This window comes from Tiliqua scincoides, chromosome 5 (assembly GCF_035046505.1).
Source record: "Tiliqua scincoides isolate rTilSci1 chromosome 5, rTilSci1.hap2, whole genome shotgun sequence".
Classification (NCBI taxonomy): Eukaryota; Metazoa; Chordata; class Lepidosauria; order Squamata; family Scincidae; genus Tiliqua; species Tiliqua scincoides.
Genome location: NC_089825.1, coordinates 99,428,443 through 99,447,270, shown reverse-complemented (window position 1 = coordinate 99,447,270; position 18,828 = coordinate 99,428,443). Strand labels below are relative to the sequence as shown.

At 42.3% G+C, this 18,828-nt stretch overlaps 1 protein-coding gene across 1 annotated transcript; it reads right to left on the bottom strand.

Moving 5' to 3' along the window:
- Nucleotides 1–2,322: 2,322 nt before the first annotated feature.
- Nucleotides 2,323–17,350, bottom strand: LOC136652571 (vomeronasal type-2 receptor 26-like). The gene is made up of 4 exons (XM_066629506.1): nt 17,210–17,350; nt 13,751–13,877; nt 10,521–11,417; nt 2,323–2,864 (listed from the first exon to the last, which is right to left on the bottom strand). The coding sequence occupies exons 1-4, from the start codon at nt 17,348–17,350 to the stop codon at nt 2,323–2,325; spliced, it is 1,707 nt and encodes a 568-aa protein (XP_066485603.1).
- Between the last annotated feature and the right edge of the window lie 1,478 nt (nt 17,351–18,828).

Here is an 18,828-nt window from a genome sequence, read left to right as displayed (position 1 = left end):
TTCTGTGTCTGTAGAGGACAGGAATGACCCAGTATAAGTTTAGGTTAAAGTGCTTGAGGATATTTTCTTTAGGCAAGTGTACTAATGGTGTAGTCGTAGCAATCCTACAAAACCTGGATAATACCGATCTGTGACTCTTGCAGTCGTATTCAGTGTTTCTCAAACTGTTGGTCAGGACCCATTAGGTGAGTTGCGAACCAATTTTGGATGGTCCCCATTCATTTCAATGTGCATTATATTTTTAATGTATTTGACTTTATGCTACCATGGTATGTATGTTGGGGAAATGTTTCAGATCTGTACTTTTAACAGGCTACTATGTATATGCTTTTAACAGTGATAGTCAATGGGTCTTACTCGAGGTAAGCGTGGTTAGATTTACAGCTTCTGGGATGTTTGGGGAAAATAGATCAGTTAAAATTCATTTACATGTACTAATGGTTTGTTTCAGCATTCCTACAAGACTTGTACAATACCAGCTGTGACTGTAAGGCTGCAATCCTATATACACTTTCCTGGCAGTAAGCCCAATTCAACATAGTGAGACTTATTTCTGAGTAGTCAGGCAAACGATTGCACCACAGGAGTAAAATCCTTTGGTCACCCTGCACTGCTATTACTCACATTCCAGCATTGCAGGACACTTTCTGGCTGCCACAATTGGAGACTCAAGTAAGTTGTTGGCAGGGTTGGGTTTTGGGCAGAGAGGAGGAGTAATAGTGCACTTCAGGGGAGGAACCGGGGTCGGTCAGGGAGGGGAGGGGTTTGATCTGGCGGGAGTCATGCATGTCGAATCCTATCCCCTAGTTTACAAGCTTCCCCACCCTCAGGCTCTCCTCAGGCTTATATCAGTTATAGAGCTGGCATAGGTACAAGGAGACCCCTAGGCTGTCAGGGGGCCTATACGGAGGTCAGGGGAAAGTATGCTCCTTTACATTCTCAAAGGCCTCTCAATCCTGCCCCCACCATAGCTTGCAGTGCATGCCTCCAGGAATGCTCTCATGTTCAGGAATGTTCCCAAGCAAATGAAGAGGTGACCTTGCTGAAGGATTTTAGCCCTACCTGCTGAAATCTGCTATTCCACACAATGGCCTCGTCATGGATGGTAAACTCTTGACTTGGAGAAATCTTTCCAGCTCGGATCTTAAGGAAGGATTGATTGGGGAAAGTGACCCAGTCGATGACATCAAGTCCAGAAGACAGTCCCTGATTGGCAAACCATACTTCATGGCCAGCACCATTGTTAAAGTGGACATTCTTCAAAAAAGAGTGCATCTAGATTGGACACAAACAGAATACAGCTGATAGCTTAAATGTATATTGCGCACTGTATTGCCAATCCCCTGGTCAGAAAAGACACCTGTAAACCTTAGAAGTACAGGTTAAAAGAACATTTTTCATTTATTAAAAACTATAAGAATACACCTGGCAGATCTTCCTCATCTTCAGCTCCTCTCAGCTCACCATCATATCCAACATTTCCACATCTATGGGCCCAATCCAAACTTTGCCGCACTGATGCAACTGTGTCAATGGGGCCTGCTCTGCATTCTGCTATACCCTGTGGGGTAGTCACAGAGGCCTTGTCAAGGTCAGGGAATAATTTTTCCTTTACTTGGGGCTACGGTGCAGCTCATTGGTGCTGGAAATTGGGTAGGATTGGGCCCTATTGAAGTATTCAATTTGCTCCTCTACTCAAAGGTTTCCAGGGAGCTTTGTGGATGCTTTCACAATGAAAATTAATATTTCAGGGTTGTGTGGTTCAGAGCAATAGGTGTGGCAGAACTGCCCTGTCTTTGTCCTTGGAAAAGCACTGCAGTTGCCCTGCCTGCTTACACCCGAGGAGGCTCTCCTCGCCCCTACTTTCTCGAATGTAAAGAGAGCCTCCTCAGGTGTAAGCAGGCGGGAAAGCTGTGGCACTTTTCCATGGGCTACAAAGGGAAAGTTCTGTCTTGCCCGCAGCCTGAATCACACATTCCTGTTATATTCTGCTTTTCTTACATTTTGGAACTTAAGGCTTCAGCCCTATGCGGTTTCCTAGGAGTAAACCCCATTGAACACAATGGACTTATATCTGAGTAGACAAGCATAGGCTTGGGCTATAAAGCAATGTGCCTGGAATATACAAGAGGTCTGTCATCAAAGTCCTGCAAGGTTCAGATGTGCTTATCTTTAGCAATATGCCCCCCCCATGTGCCTGGGAACATGATTTCACCCACACCACCCATTCAATCCACAGCAAGTTTACATAGAAGTGATTTCCACTGTGCTCCAATTATCTTCCTAGTAAGTGTGCTTGGGATTGCACCATACATAAGCGTTTCAATACAGTGAGTAATATACCTGCCAGGGTTCAATGTTCAAAGGTTTGCATGTATCTCTGTTCAGCATTGTTTTTGACCTGGACGTATATATGGCATTTAAAGCATGTGCTACAGCATAGAGACCATTGTAAATTCGGTAGCTCTCATCACTCATCTCCATCTCAAATAGAGTCTGAGGCAGGCTCTCCAGTTTCTCCTCTCCGGTACAGTGTTTACAAGTTTTAATTTTCCTATTACTGCAACACCCGAATGCAGATTTGTAGAAAAGGCAGAGAAAACGTACAAGCGACTTTTTAGGTTTTAGAGTCTGAAGGAAGTCCTGGAATCCTGGCACGGCCTTCACGGAGGTTGCGAAAGACAAAGTCCCATGGAATGTTTTTGCAAAGAAGCCCTCAGTGTAAACAGTGCTGACGAAATCCCACTGAGGTGACGTGATCCAAACCTTCCCTATATGACGTCTATCTAAAAATTCAGCTACGTATAAAATGGCTTCCAATGGTTCCAGAGTCTGAGCATCTCCGTCAACAATAACAACGTTGACTGTAGTGGATAAAAGTGTGGAGCGTATCTTGAATATGTTTTGCCTTAATGCATTTTGAGTGTTATCTAAATTAAGATCCTTGACAACAATAGTCCTTTCTAAGAATGCAACACAAATGCTGTTCTGGGTTAGCAGTGGTGTCAGCCTCTGCAGGAAGCCTTCTCCACTATCAGCCTCTGAAACAATGAGACCAATCCATGTCCATTGGAAATGCAGCAGTAGCTGGACTATGCTGGTGTGCAGAGTACCTTCCCTTATTGTCATCCAGTATAGAGAAGGGAAATTATTTTTTGTGGCTGGTTTCTCATAGGTACCATAAGTAATCTAATGGGGAAAACATGGCTCATAACCGCTTTGAAAATTAAGAACCATTTTCCAAACCAAAATATTTATTACAATCCAGACTTTTGCTTATCAATGATATGCTAAGTATACTGAACAATGCATCTTTGTAAACATTTCCATCAATAAATTATAATAAGTCTGCAATCGTCTGCACACTTTCCTGGGAGGAAGCCCCGTAGACAGTGGCTTAGCTAAGGGGGTACAGGGGGTAGCAGTTGCACCGGGCATCAAGCTTTAGTGGGAGAACTAGCTGAGCTTGACACTAGTGACCAATATTGTGAAAATATTGGTATGAAAATATTGGTATTTATGAATAATACCATCATGTTATATATCATTGGACAGGTAATGTAATGCAGAATGCAATGAAACAAAATGGCATTGGAATATCTGTATTCTATCAAAAGTTATGGCCAATTAACCAGAAAATAAAAACAACCACCTTATGGAACAAAAGGTGGATTATCTTAACTCAAAACCGACCTATGAGACTCATTGTTCTGAGAGTCAATGACATGTAATTATGTTATTGACTTGTTGCAATGACATATTATCATGATACAGCATGAAACCAAGAAGGTGTAAATATGAGTCAGCTCTCATTTCCATGCATCATAATACAGTTACCCCTGCTAGCCGGGTAAAAAGGCACTTTTTCAAGTGATGCCCCTCTTATATTTAGCAAGGGGAGAAAAACCATCCCTCTTCACCCCATCACAGTATCTTGAACCAATCAGGGGCACACTTTTCATTTATTTTATCGGGGGGGGGGGGGTACAAATCTTCTTTGAACCCAGGTAGCAGATAGATGCCTTAGCTATGCCACTGAGGCAGCAGAGCAAGTGGGTGGTGAGCTGCTGGGAGGAGGAGGTGTGTTCTTCCCTGTATTTAAAAGCCCGGGTGTGACGTCACTTCCAGTTGTGACATCACTTCCCGAGCAACATTTTGAGCTTAGCACTGGGCTACACAATCATTCGGTATGCCACTGCCCATAGAACATAATGAGACTGACTTCTGAGTAGTCATGCATAGGGTTGTGCTCCAAATGAGTTACAAAACATTTCCTTTCACCTTGTCCACAAGCCATCACTTAATGTCCTGAAACGGGTAATATATTTGATTCAGACCAAGCTATTGTTTTGCCGAGCTTCAAGTTTCCTTTTTTTAAAAGATTAAAATCACTTCTATGGTTTGTATCCCCAGAATATGAGACATGACTAAGCAGTATTGAAATCAGTGCGACAAGATTGGCTTGCTTAAGCTGAAGAACACTGTATATAACTGTCTGCAATTATGACACATTTTCTTGGGATACAAACCTGGGTGCTATGCACTGAAAAGCATATTTAGGGCAGGAGGTCTGGCTCAGTGGTAGAGCTGCTGCCTTGTATGCCTGAAGATCTGGGGACACCAGTTCGGAACAACCAGAAGTATCTGGGAGCTCTCGACATGCTGATAACGAGTGCATGATCAGTGGCAGGGAGGAGTTGCTGTCAAGGCACATGGGAGGAGAATCGGCCAGACTGGGAAGGAATTCAGCTGTAATGAGGCTTTGTATGAAAGATCAGAACTATTCTATTATAAAGGTTCCTGCGGGGTTTGGAAAGCCTTGCTATGCAAACCACCTTGAATTAAAGTCTGAGGAGAAATCTGATGCCCAAGAAAAGCGGTATATAAATACCAACATTAGTATTGTCAGGCTTCGTGTTGGGGCGAGGCGGATGTCATCCGTGGAGCTTGGTTCCCTTCCTCCCAGACCTTCCCAGCAAGGGAGAGGAGGCCTAACGAAGGGTGGAGGGAAGTGCCTCAGGAGCCTCAGCTTAGTGACCAGAGGGAGGGGGTCACAGCACCCTTCTCCTCCTTGCTGTCTCTTAAGGGTGGTGTTCACCAGCGGGGCAGCAGGAACCGCTCCACACCTTGCCCTCCTCACCCTCATCACAGGCCTCCGTTATGAAGCCCTCTCTGCTCCCCCCTTCCTCCCTCACCCTCCTCCCACTTCCTTACAGGGGCCTGGGGCTCTGGTCCCTGCCTCCCTTCTTTCCCTCGTGTTTGGTGGAACAGGCAGCTGGGCGGGTGCACCCAGGGTCCAGGCAGCCTCTCCTCCTCCTCCCGAGGCTTTTGCTGCCAGTGGGGTCTCCCTCCCCCTGCCTCTCCAGGTCAGTCGGGGTGGGAGGGAGGCAGCGACCCCGACAAACATTATTATTATTATTATTATTATTATTATTATTATTATTATTATTATTATTATTATTTAGAACTGAAGGTCTCTCTACCCACACATCTGGATTACAGATCAGTCCTGTTATGTCCTCCTATACAACTTGAGATCTCAGGAACCTTCTCAAATGGTTATTTCTTCTGAATAAACAGTTTACTTGTTGCATTGCATTACCCCTTTGCAATACTTTTCAAGCTAAAAAAAGGCATTCACTGATAAAGTCCCAAATAATATAATAAGTGAAGAGTGGTTTTATGCCACCCATTCATGCATCTGAATGTACATACCTGTGGAAACTTGTAGTGGCTAAGAATGTTGGCCATTTGGATGACATACTCTACCATGAATCCCCCAATGACGGACAAGGCATCACCTTTCTTATCACACTTGTAATTGGGCACATACCTTTGTTGTTTGAAGAGTAGATCCAGGATGGACTTATATGTGTACTTATTAGCTACACCACTGCCCATAGAACACAATGAGACGTGCTTTTGAGTAGTCATGCATAGGGTTGGGCTCTCAATGAGTTACAACACATTTCCTTTCACCATGTCCACAAACCATCACTTAATGTCCTGTAATGTGTAATGTATTTGATACAAACCAAGTTATATTTTGCCGAGCTTCAATCTTCCATTTTTTGAAAGATTAAAATCACCTCTATGGTTTGTATCCCTAGAATATGAGACATGACTTAGCAGTATTATAATCAGTGCGACAAGATTGGTGTGCTAAAAAAGGCATTCACTTATAAAGTCTCAAATAATTTAACAAGTGAAGAGCAGTTTTATGCCACCCATTCATGCATATGAATGTACATACCTGTGGAAACTTGTAGTGACTAAGAATGTTGGCCATTTGGATGACATACTCTACCGTGAATCCCCCAATGACAGACAAGACATCACCTTTCTTACCACACTTGTAATTGGGTACATTCCTTTGCTGTTTGAAGAATAGATCCAGGATGGACTTATATGTGGTCATTCCTTCAAAAAAGTTGTCATAGATTTTAAAGCCCAAGGTCACATTGGGTAAGAGATTGGGATTCCTGTTGATCTCATGAATGGCAAAAAGGAAGGCCAGGACATGCTGATTATGTTTGTACCCTATTCTGAAATTAGATTGACATTGTGGCAGAGATAAGGTCTAGCGCATTGTCATGTGCACCACATATACATTTATAGTAGTACGACCCACAATGGCATTTCCTTGAGCACTGTTTTGCTACAGTGTTGTTCATCCTTGGCATGACTGACAGCTATTGTCAATCAGAGCAGTGTATTCTGGCCAATCAGTGTCAGGTTCTTGTCCCATCAAGAACAGTGTGCTTTTTTAGTGCTGATTTGCACAGCACTCAATTTTAGAGGACAGTGACACCCACACTACTGGATATATGCTTGTACAGTGAAAAACGCATCCCAAGTACAATGAGAAAAGGAAACAAAACTAAAGAGGTGTAAGGAAGAGGGGTGCAGGAATGGAGTTGTTCATCTGACCAGAACAAAAATGATTACGTAAGGGAACATTTCTTCCTTTGTCCTGAAGTAAGTCTTAGCTGCTGCAATGGATCTACTGTGCCTGTGATTTTGCTGCTGCAAGTCCAAGTGGATATGTGTAGGTAGTTTGTGGCCAGGAAGGGAGATAGGATATAAACAAAGGTGCGTTCAAAGATATCCGCTCCCTTCCTGACCATGGCACAGCCCCAACCCCACCCTGTTCTTCCCAACAAGCTGCACCTGTTGAAATTCCACCCCAGTGCAGTTGTTTGATCTCTAGTCTTCATATTTCAAATAGCATGATGGGTACCAAACAAGAAATAACTTACAAGAATTTGTTTGTCTTCATTGCTGGTAGTCTCTGAAAATCGATTGCAGAGTGTACAGGACGTATAAGAGAGAGGACCCCACCAATGACAGCATCTCCTAGCCTAGTATCCCCATAGCTTTCTTCAAATTCACATTCACTGGGCACATCCTCCCAACAGGCAAGAGAAGGGAGAAGCAGCAGCAGGAAGAGCAGAAACAGCCACAGGGCTGCAAATGCATGTCTAACCAAGCTGCATCTGAACTTCTGCATCCTGAACTACAGTTCCAGCTACAATGATATCTCTGTGGCTGGCATCCTGATGGAACCTCACAGGAACCTCACTCAGCAGCATGTGTGGTCACAGAGATGTCTCCCCAAAATGTTTTGAAGAAGAAATGTTTGGTGATCTCTGTTCCTCCATGGGGCACTGATACAGTTCAGAATAGATCCACCTCCTTTTGAAATATGGATGCATTTCTTACCAACTGCACAAGGAAGGAAATAACCATACTTTGGATAATTACAGAGTATCTAAACATCTCCCTGATCGTCTTTGTGAAATGAAAAACATACATGTTTACAAAGATCAAACGGTATGCAATTTTGTGGAAGGGAGTCTGAACTGGGATCATGGTGAGATGTGGGATGCCTTCCTTGTGATCCCCATTCAGATTTCACCCCTTTCCATAGATGAGTTGCTATATGTTAGATAAATCTGATAAAGGAGTGCTAGGCAGATGGGCCAAATTTTATTATACTACATATGAAAAATGGTCTGTTGGAATTTTTTTTAAAAACTGTGGGGATAGTATTTAATGTAACAAAACAATGGTGGATGGTAGGGGGGTTTAGGACTTTTGGACATATGGTTACATTTCCAGTCATGCTCCTGTGTGAAAATTTAAACAGAAAGAAGCACCAAATGGTTTGTCAATGCAAACGTTGTTCTGTTTCAAATCGTGTAGCAGTTTCCAAACTGTGAGTCTGAAACCCACTAGTGGGACTTGACCCCATATTTGTTTGGGTGTGAAACTGACAGGGCAGACTGTGCATCAAGGGTGCAACAAGCTGCTAATCGGGAGGGGGGAGAGCACTCCTGCCCAATCACCATTATAGCCACATTCCTTGGCATTTAGAAATCAGGCTGCAGCCTCTCGGGCCTCTACAAAGTTTGCAAACTGCTGGAATATTGTATAGTGGTGAGATCAGGAGTGGAACCAAAGCAAAGTCCAAAAGAACTGCAGCGACATCCTGAAACTTTTTCTCCATATGGCAGGTCCTCCAACTGCTATTTGACTTATAAAAAAATAAAAAAGAAGGCAAAGCAGCCATCCCATGCTATGAATTTAGTGCTATATATTATTTACTCTGGCACTGACTCGGGTCTGAGGTCACTCGGAAAGGAGTTCCCACACATGCAGAATCAAGTCTGTCTCTGTCTGGGTGTGCTTGCTTCCCTTTTTTGAGATGTGAAAAACATTGTGGGGCCATCATTCAGACCGGGCAAGCAGCAGGGCATTTCTAGCTGGGAGGCAGGGAAGACTTAATGTTTTGGATTTGCATTGAGAAGCAGGTGGGTGGGCTCCCTTGTCCATCTCTAAAGGAACTAGTGATAATTGGAAGAAGATTTTTTTCCCTGGACGAGTGAGGGAAGAAGGCGGCGGGGGTGGTGGTGGTGGTAATTCATAGCCATCCAGGAGTCATGGCATGGTTTCAGCAGGCTCCTTGAATGACTGGTCACAATGAAACTACTTATGAGTAGAGCTGCAAAGGAGTGGGTCATACTGGTAAGCCTGCCTGCTGCTGCATGTGACCCTCCTCCCTCTTGCCACTTCTGTCTGCGCACTCACAGTTTGTTCCACCCCCTCCCACCTTGTTTACAGATATGATGGGGACATCAGGGGAGTATTAAATGAGAACTCCAACATACACATAAACACACACCCTGCCAGCAGCTCCGTTTTTGTCCACAGAGCTGCAGTTGCCTTTTTTACCTAAAAACTCAGGACTTAAGTCTTTTAGAGTCCCCAGAATGCTCTAGGGAAGTAGGAAAGTCCGCTTGTTCGGGCTCCTTTTCAAGTCAAGTTAAAGGGGGTGGAGACTCATAACTTGAGTCAAGTCAAGCTGCGCTTAATTTGCTGATCCTTGCATACGAACACCGTATTGGTTGCCTGCTGTGTCACAATAACACATCATTGGTACTTGGAACAATCAGTGTTACTGGTGAGTTTTGAGTTTAGCAAATTCACTTTTTGTTACATAAGGAAGGCAGTTGTGTTTTCTTTTTTGGGGTTAAATGGCCCAATGTGTGATGGAATGCAGATAATTCAACATGGTTGTTTCATTTATGTTCTGCATGCAATTACTATTCCCATATATAACATTCAAGTTCCATATAACATGATGGTATTATTCATAAATTCAAATAGTCTAAAAGGTTTCCAAAATGTCGACCACTAGTGGTTCCATCTCCCTGAGGGTGTCAGCCGATGCAGTACGCAACTTCCACACCCCTTCATGATACCACAGAAGGCATATCGCAATTTTTCTCTTTCCGACCCAGTGACCGCACCAGTGCAGCAGTGTTGGGTGCTTATTCTGGTCTAATGCATCAACCTGGAGTTCATTATGACTGTGTGGCTGAGATCTAGATGATAAACATTGAAAGAAAAGGGCCCGTTATAAGTGTACTGTGGTAAAAGTACTGAGAAGCAGCACTTTATAATGCTGAGAAGAAATTGGGTTATTGGATCATGACCAGAAATATCCATGATTAGAAAAAAAACTCAGAACTATAGAAAATTTCCAATAGTTTGGACTACAGAGATTCCCTTCCTCTACTCAGATAAAGTGTTCTTCCTGTGAAAGAAGGACTTCTTGGAGGAAGATACTACTCTTAGAACAGGGGTACCCAAACCCCTGCCATGGGGTCACTTTTACACCCCTGTCTTAAAGGATGGAAACCTTTGAGTTGTTTTGGTGACCCTGTGCTGCCTCGGTATCATGCATTTATATGAAGTTTCTATTTCCTTGTTTCATCATTTTGACTTCTGGGTTGTGTCTTTATCCTGCATTATTAACATTATCCTTGGATAGCTGCCAAGGAGATGCAACTATTGATGCTGAAATGATTTCTCATCCCTTCGTGTACATTCCATACCAAAGAATCTGATCTGAGTTAAAAATGTGATATGCTGTGCCCTAGTATTCTTGCTGTATGGAAACATAGAGAGAGAGAAACATGCAAAACAACTATCATCTTGGAATCGGATTTAATTACTTCTTTTCTCTGTTAGCAGCTGCTTGGAGTTGAGAGCTGGTTTTAGCACAATAACATAGCATTTAGGGAGAAAAATGCAAATCAGAAGGCCAGTGTTGGAAGCCAAGATGGCAAAGACCTCCACAGCCACCACGTCTTTCCCCTTGGTGCTCAGGTAAGCAGGAATGAAGGAGATCCACACACTGCAGAAGACCAGCATGCTGAAGGTGATGAATTTGGCTTCATTGAAAGTATCTGGCAGTTTTCGGGCAAGGAAAGCGACTGTGAAGCTGGTGAAGGCCAGAAAACCAACGTAACCCAGGACAGAATAGAGCATGATGATCGACCCTTCATTACACTCCACTATGATGTGCTCAGTCTGGGAGTGCATGTCAACATCTGGAAATGGAGGAGAGGTGGACAGCCATACAGTGCAGATCCCCACTTGAATGAGGGAACAGGAAAGAACAATGGAGTGGGCCACTTTTTTCCCCAGCCATTTCCTCATCCTGTTCCCTGGCTGGGTGGCCATGAAGGCCAGGACTACAGTGATGGTTTTAGCCAAAACAGAAGAAACAGCCACAGAGAAAATGATGCCAAAAGCCAATTGTCGGAGAAGGCAGGAGACCTTTCCAGGTTTGCCGATGAAGAGCAGGGAGGAAAGGTAGCAAAGCAGGATGGAGGTGAGAAGAATGCAGGTGAGGTTTTGATTGTTGGCTTTGACAATGGGAGTGTTCCAGTTCTTTAAAAAGATCAGTATCACCATAACTGTTGTTGCTGTAAAGGAAACAGCAATAGAAACCAAACTGATTCCTAAGGGTTCCTCGTAGTTTAGGAAGGCTGTCTGTTTGGGGATACATTGATCTTGATTCTTGTTTGGGTACTGATCTTCTGGGCATTTGTCACAATGAGCTGCATCTGAAAAGGACAAAGAGAGTGTCAGTAGCTGCATGAATCCAGAAGAATGATGGAGGTTTGAAAGCAAATGCTGGACAAGATTTCCTCATTTTCCTGGTGAAAAATGCTTAGTATCAGGGGAGTGACAAAATTCAGAAAGTGACAGGCAGCAGTGGAGTTAAGTGCACTGAACTGTATAATGGACTGCCTCTGAAGTTTCCTCCCTTATTTATTTATTTATTTATTTATTTATTTATTTATTTATTTATAATTAACACACACAGACATACAAACATATAACATACATTTAGGAGTGCTCCATACCATATACCATTAATCATACTATATCTCCTAATCTACTACTCATCTACTTCTGCCTCTTATTAGTTTATCCATTAATTTATATAATATATACTAAATTTTCCCTATTGCCCTGTACTATATTTTCTAAATTTTCACTTTCTATCAAACATAAACTTACTTCAATTACTCATTAATATTAAAACAAAATAATCTAATTATCAAAGTATAACAACATATAAAACAATTTTTCCATCTACTTCTAACTCTTCTACTCATTTATATATTTCGTATATCAAATATATTGGATTTTTCCTAATTTCCTATAATATCTTTTCTAAATATTCACTTTTTATCATCTCAACTAGTTCAATTACTCATTAAAATCAAATGATAATAATCTAATTTCCAAATTTTAATAAAAGCAACAATCTCTTCTAATATGTTCATTACCATTCTCCAATCTAATTCTCCAATCGGAATACATTTTTTCTCTTTAACACAATAATTACCTATAAATCAATTCATCAACACGCTACCATTTCCAGCTATTTTTTTCTAATTCATTTTAATTCATATATATCAATTTCGTATACATTTATTTTTAAGTAAATTTAAACCAGTTGTTAACTAAATAGAATCCTCCAATTTTCTTTAATCCTCAGGTTAACCCTCAGGTTTCTTTTTCTTTGTTTCTTTCCATTTTTTTTCTTTGTAATATCTTTAATAATTTATTTCCATTGCAGAATCCAATAAGCCCACATTTTCTTGCATAAGGTATGTTCATTCTTCCAGTTAACTGGGATATGTTTTCTTCTTCTTGTTCCAACATATTTGTATTTTGTGCACCCATGTTACTCTGTCCATCTTCTCTATTTCAATCTCCATTAGTGTCCCCTCTAGATCCTGTTGATTTTCCACTCTTCTAATTTCTGTAACCACTCTTCTGACGATGATTTCATTCCTCACCATCATCTTTTCCGCTTTCTCCTTCTGTTTATCTTCTGTTTTCTTTACATCTTCCAATTGCTCCTTGCACACATCTATCTGTTGAGAGAGAGTCTTTAAACTGGCTTGAATCTGCAAGGACTAACTCAAGTGCTGTCTTCTGATTGTGAGCAATTTATCCAAATTTTTGAGGATCATTGGAGTCCAAATATCTGGAACAGGCTCCATCTTACAATTTCTCTCTAATCCACAAGATGTCCACAGCGTATTATTCTCCTTACTTCCACCACATGTATTTTCAGTCAGGCATTTTTCAAATTTTTCTTACAGATAACAGTGTGATTAAAGGAGAAAAACAAAATGAAAGAAACAGTCTCAAGGAGACAAAACTCTTTCAAGTCTAATAAAAATTATGTCCACAAGTAATTCTGGACTTTAGTCCACACACCAAATTATATTTATAATTATAATCCATGACCAATTTATTCCACACAAAGATAAAGAGCACATTCAACATCCTTAAAACATTTCTCATTAACGCCTTCAGTGTATCCAGGGCTTTTAGCCAAATCAGTCAATCAAAGCCGGAGACAATATTAACACATACTTATCTTAAATTTCCAACTTAAAATTAACGCTTCATGCTTTTTATTCCATATGGTATATTAGCACGTAGTTAGCAGCTAGATTGCAGACACTGCACCTCCCCCAATACTGTCCCAGACAATTAGGTTTTGGAGAAGAAAGCCCCCCCCACCCCGGTCGGGCTTTCAAAATCTCTGGTACCTGTACCATGGAAAGATCTTACCTCTTCTGATAAAGGAGAGAGGAGGAGGAGCCAACAGTGGATGAACAGACATGTCTTCAGGGGCTCCTGAGAGACAGTCTGTTCCCCCCACCCCCAAAAACTGCAGGTCTGAAGAGGATATGAAGATCATTACCAAGGTTCCTCCCTTATTATAGTTGTAACCAGTTTACCTTTAAGAATCCTTGCATCATGATTTAAGTGTTTGGAGAAAAACAGACCATACCTAGGCATATGTTATGGTGTTAGAGTGGACAAATAATTGCAAATATTTCCTGGGAAATCAACAACTGTCAATCACCTGTCTGGTTAGATATCATGTCATCTGGACATGGAGTACAATCATAGCAACAGATTGCTTTCTCTTCTCGAACCGTCTTGCTGTGTCCGACATGGCAGCTCTCAACACAGGTTGAACCAGGAGGATTCTAAGAAGAAAGAACGGAAGAAACACTGAAGCAAACATTGGATGCCCACCACCATGACCATCCTTCTCTTTCAGTGCACTTCAGCAGATAAAGAACAGGAGATCAACTTGATCCTGACCAGCAACAGAGGACTCCTGTTGCCAGTGACCTGCTGTAGACTCCTGTGGTATTTGACTTCAGGGAGAGTCGGTAGAGAGATTTGTTTTTCCTACTGGGATTCAAAACAGTTCAGAGCACAGTCCCAAAGAAGTAGGAAATTCACTAGGATTTGGTTTTAATCCCAAAGTGCCTTTCTGCTAGCAGAAAACTCAGCGTGCTTTTATTTCATCAGGGAATTGGCAATTGCACTGGCAATCCTGGCCCCTGTGCCGACTGGGGCCAGGATCACAGAATACTGCTCCCCCCCCACTGGTTGCCACCCCTTACCATCACATCCAGGCCACACGTGGTTTCCTCTGGTCCTCTGGAGTTCTTATAATGGCTTTTAAACATGAGGGCTTTCAAAAGCCTTCCAGAGGTTACAGAAGGCCTCCGGAGGGCAGGAGGAGGCCATATGCAACTTCCCCGGCCCCCAGAAGGTCTCACAAGGGCAGCTGAAAGTGGCGAAAGTGGTGGTTGGGAGGCATGGATGGAGGCATGGATGCTGGCAGGGGGGCAGAGGTGTGGAACCCTGGGACATCTGTCCCCCTTTACCCTCCATGGTACGCGAGTGCCCAGTAGCAATTAGATTCTGAATGGGGTAGCATCTAAGAATAAAAAAAATGGGACATAAGAGGAAGCTGTCTTTTAATACTCAACACTAGGGACATCCTCCTTTTTTCTGTGTGTTTCAACTTGTTAAAAGGTGGGGCCCAACTCAAAACCCAGCTATCTATTTGAAATTTTTTCTTCAATATAGATATTTGAGTAATCAGCATGATAGGCTACCTGCCTTGCAAATATGTTTAAAATGATTTTATTCTGTGTCTGTAGAGGACAGGAATGACCCAGTAGAAGTTTAGGATAAAGTGGATGAGGATATTTACTTTAGTTGTGTGTACTAATGGTGTAGTCGTAGCAATCCTACAAAACCTGGATAATACTGATCTGTGATTCTAAGGCTGCAGTCTTATTCACTGTTTCTCTAACTGTTGGTCAGGACCCATTAGGTGAGTCACGAACTAATTTTGGATGGATCCCCATTCATTTCAATGTGCATTTTATTTTTAATATATTAGCATGGTATGTATGTTGGGGAAATGTTTCAGATTCGTACTTTTAACAAGATAATATGTATAAGCTTTTAACAGTGATAGTCAATGGGACTTACTCGAGGTAAGTGTGGATAGATTTACAGCTTCTTGGATGTTTGGGGAAAATAGAACAGAATAATATTCATAATAACAATATTATGAATAATATTCATTTGGATATTAACTTTAGGTATATGTAGTAATGGATTTTTTCAGCATTCCTACAATACTTGTACAATACCAGCTGTGACTGTAAGGCTGCAATCCTATATACACTTTCCCGGCAGTAAGCCCAATTCAACCTAGTCAGACTTATTTCTGAGTAGTCAGGTATACGATTGCGCTGCAGGGGCAAAATCCTTTGGTCGCCCGGCACTGCTAGGACTCACATTCCAGCATTGCAGGACACTTTCTGGCTGCCATAAATGGAGACTCAAGTAAGTTGTTGGCAGGGTTGGGTATTGGGCAGAGGAGGAGGAGTAATAGGGCACTTCAGGGGAGGAACAGGGGTCTGTCAGGGAGGGGAGGGATTGATATGGTGGGAGTCATGCATGTCGAATCCTATCCCCTAGTTTTCAAGCTTCCCCACCCTCTGGCTCTCCTCAAGCTTATACCAGTTATAGAGCTGGCATAGGTACAAGGAGACCCCTAGGCTGTCAGGGGGCCTATACAGAGGTCAGGGGAAAGTATGCTCCTTTACATCTCAAAGGCCTCTCAATCCTGCCCCCACCATAGCATGCAGTGCATGCCTCCAGGAATGCTCTCATGTTCAGGAATGTTCCCAACAAATGAAGAGGTGACCTTGCTGAAGGATTTTAGCCCTACCTGCTGAAATCTGCTATTCCACACAATGGCCTCGTCATGGATGGTAAACTCTTGACTTGGAGAAATCTTTCCAGCTCGGATCTTAAGGAAGGATTGATTGGGGAAAGTGACCCAGTTGATGACATCAAGTCCAGAAGACAGTTCCTGATTGGCAAACCAGACTTCATGGCCAGCACCATTGTTAAAGTGGACATTCTTCAAAAAAGAGTGCATCTAGATTGGACAAAAACAGAAAACAGCTGATAGCTTCAATGTATATTGCGCACAGTATTACCAAATCCCTGTTCAGAAAAGGCACCTGTAAACCTGGGATGTTCAAGTTAAAAGAACTTTTTTCTTTTATTAAAAACTATTAGAATACACTTGGCAGATCTTCCTCATCTTCCTCTCCTCTCAGCTCACCATCAAATCCAACATTTCCACATCTATGGGCCCAGTCCCAACTTTGCAGCACTGATGCAACTATGCCAAAGGGGCATGCTCTGCATCCTGCAGTGTGGGGGAAGTCACAGAGGCCTTGTCAAGGTCAGGGAACAATTGTTCCTTTACTTGGGGCTACGGTGCAGCTCATTCATGCTGGAAACTTGGATAGGATTGGGCCCTAGTGAAGTATTCAATTTGTTCCTCTACTCAAAGGTTTCCAGGGAGCTTTGTGGATGCTTTCAGAATTAAAATTAATATTTCAGGGACGTGCGGTTCAGGGCAGCAGGTGTGGCAGAACTGCCCTGTCATTGTCCTTGGAAAAGCACTGCAGTTGCCCTGCCTGCTTACACCCGAGGAGGCTTTCCTTGCCCCTGCTTTCTTGGTGTAGAGAGCCTCCTCAGGTGTAAGCAGGCGGGACAGCTGTGGCACTTTTGCATGGGGTACAAAGGGGCAGTTCTGTCTCACCTGCAACCTGAATCGCACGTTCCTGTTACATTCCACTTTTCTTACATTTTGGAACTTAAAAATTCAACCCTATGCGGTTTCATAGGAGTCAACCCCATTGAACACAATGGACTTACATCTGAGTAGATATGCATAGGCTTGGGCTATAAAGCAATGTGCATGGGATATCCAAGAGGTCTGTCATCAAAGTCCTGCAAGTTTCAGATCTGCTTAGCTTTAGCAATATCCCCCCCCCCCCCCCGTGTGCCTGGGAACATGATTTCACCCACACCACCTATTCAATCCACAGCAAGTTTACATAGAAGTGATTTCCACTGTGCTCCAATTATCTTCCTAGTAAGTGGGATTGCATCATACATAACTGTTTCAATACAGTGAGGAATATACCTGCCAGGGTTCAATGTTCAAAGGTTTGTCTGTGTCTCTGTTCAGCATTGTTTTTGGCCTGGACGTATATATGGCATTTAAAGCATATGCTACAGCATAGAGACCATTGTAAATATGGTAGCTCGTATCACTCATCTCCATCTCAAATAGAGTCTGAGGCAGGCTCTCCAGCTTCTCCTCTCCGGTACAGTGTTTACAAGTTTTAATTTTCCCATCACCGCAACACCCGAATGCAAATTTGTAAAAAAAGCAGAGAAAACGTGTGAGTGACTTTTTAGGCTTTAGAGTCTGAAGGAAATCCTGGAATCCTGGCACGGACTTCATGGAGGTTGTGAAAGACAAAGTCCCATGGAATGTTTTTGCACAGAAGCCCTCAGCGACAACAGTGCTGACGAAATCCCACTGAGGTGACGTGATCCAAACCTTCCCTATAAGACGTCTATGTATAAATTCAGCTACATATAAAATGACTGCCAATGGTTCCAGAGTGTGAATGGCTCCGTCAACAATAACAACATTGACTGTAGTGGATAAAAGTGTGGAGTTTATCCTGTTTATATTTTGCCAGAATGTATTTTCAGTGGTATCTAAATTAAGATCCTTGACACCGCCACTCCTTTCTAAGAATGCAACACAAATGCTGTTCCGGGCCAGCAATGGTGTCAGCCTCTGCAGAAAGCCTTCTCCACTCTCATTGTCTGAAACAATGAGACCAATCCATGTCCATTGGAAATGCAGCAGTAGCTGGACTATGCCGGTGTGCAGAGTACCTTCCCTTATTGCCATCCAGTATACAGAAGGGAAATTATTTTTTGTGACTGGTTTCTCATATGTACCATAGGTAATCTAATGGGGAAAAACATGGCTCAGAACTGCTTTGAAAATTAACCACCCTTTTCCAAACTAAAATATTTATTACAATCCAGACTTTTGCTTATCAATCATATGCCAAGTATACTGAAGAATGTATCTTTGTAAACATTCCCATCAATAAATTATAGTAATTCTGCAATTGTATGCACACTTTCCTGGGAGGAAGCCCCGTAGACAGTGGCTTAGCTAAGGGGGTGCAAGGGGTAGCACTTGCACTTTAGCGGGACAACAAGCTTTAGTTGTCAAGCTTTAGCGGGACAACAAGCTGAGCTTGACACTAGTGACCAAAATTGTGAAAATATTGGTATGTATGAATAATACCATCGTGTTATATATCATTGGAAAGGTAATTTAATGCAGAATGCAATGAAATAAAATGGAATTGGAATATCTGTATTCTATCAAAAGTTATGGCCAATTAACTAGAAAATAAAAACTGCCTTATGGAACAAAAAGTGGATTTTCTTAACTCAAAACTGACCTATGACACTAATTGTTCTGTAATTATGTTATTGACTTGTTGCAATGACATATTATCATGATACAGCATGAAACCAAGAAGGTGTTAATATGAGTCCGCTCTCATTTCCATGTATCATAATACAGTTACCCCTGCTAGCTGGGTAAAAAGGCACTTTTTCAAGTGGTGCCCCTCTTATATTTAGCAAGGGGAGAAAAACCATCCCTCTTCACCCCATCACAGTATCTTGAACCAATCAGGGGCACACTTTTCATTTATTTTATCT

Excerpts from the sequence above, each read along its gene's own strand:
- LOC136652571 (XM_066629506.1), bottom strand. The coding sequence starts at position 17,350 with ATGGAGATGAGTGATACGAGCTACCATATTTACAATGGTCTCTATGCT. Across the intron at positions 13,878-17,209 it reads TGAACATTGAACCCTGGCAG|AATCCTCCTGGTTCAACCTG; the intron begins GTATATTCCTCA and ends CTTTCTTCTTAG. Across the intron at positions 2,865-10,520 it reads GCTGCTAACAGAGAAAAGAA|TCAACGTTGTTATTGTTGAC; the intron begins GTAATTAAATCC and ends TATCCACTACAG.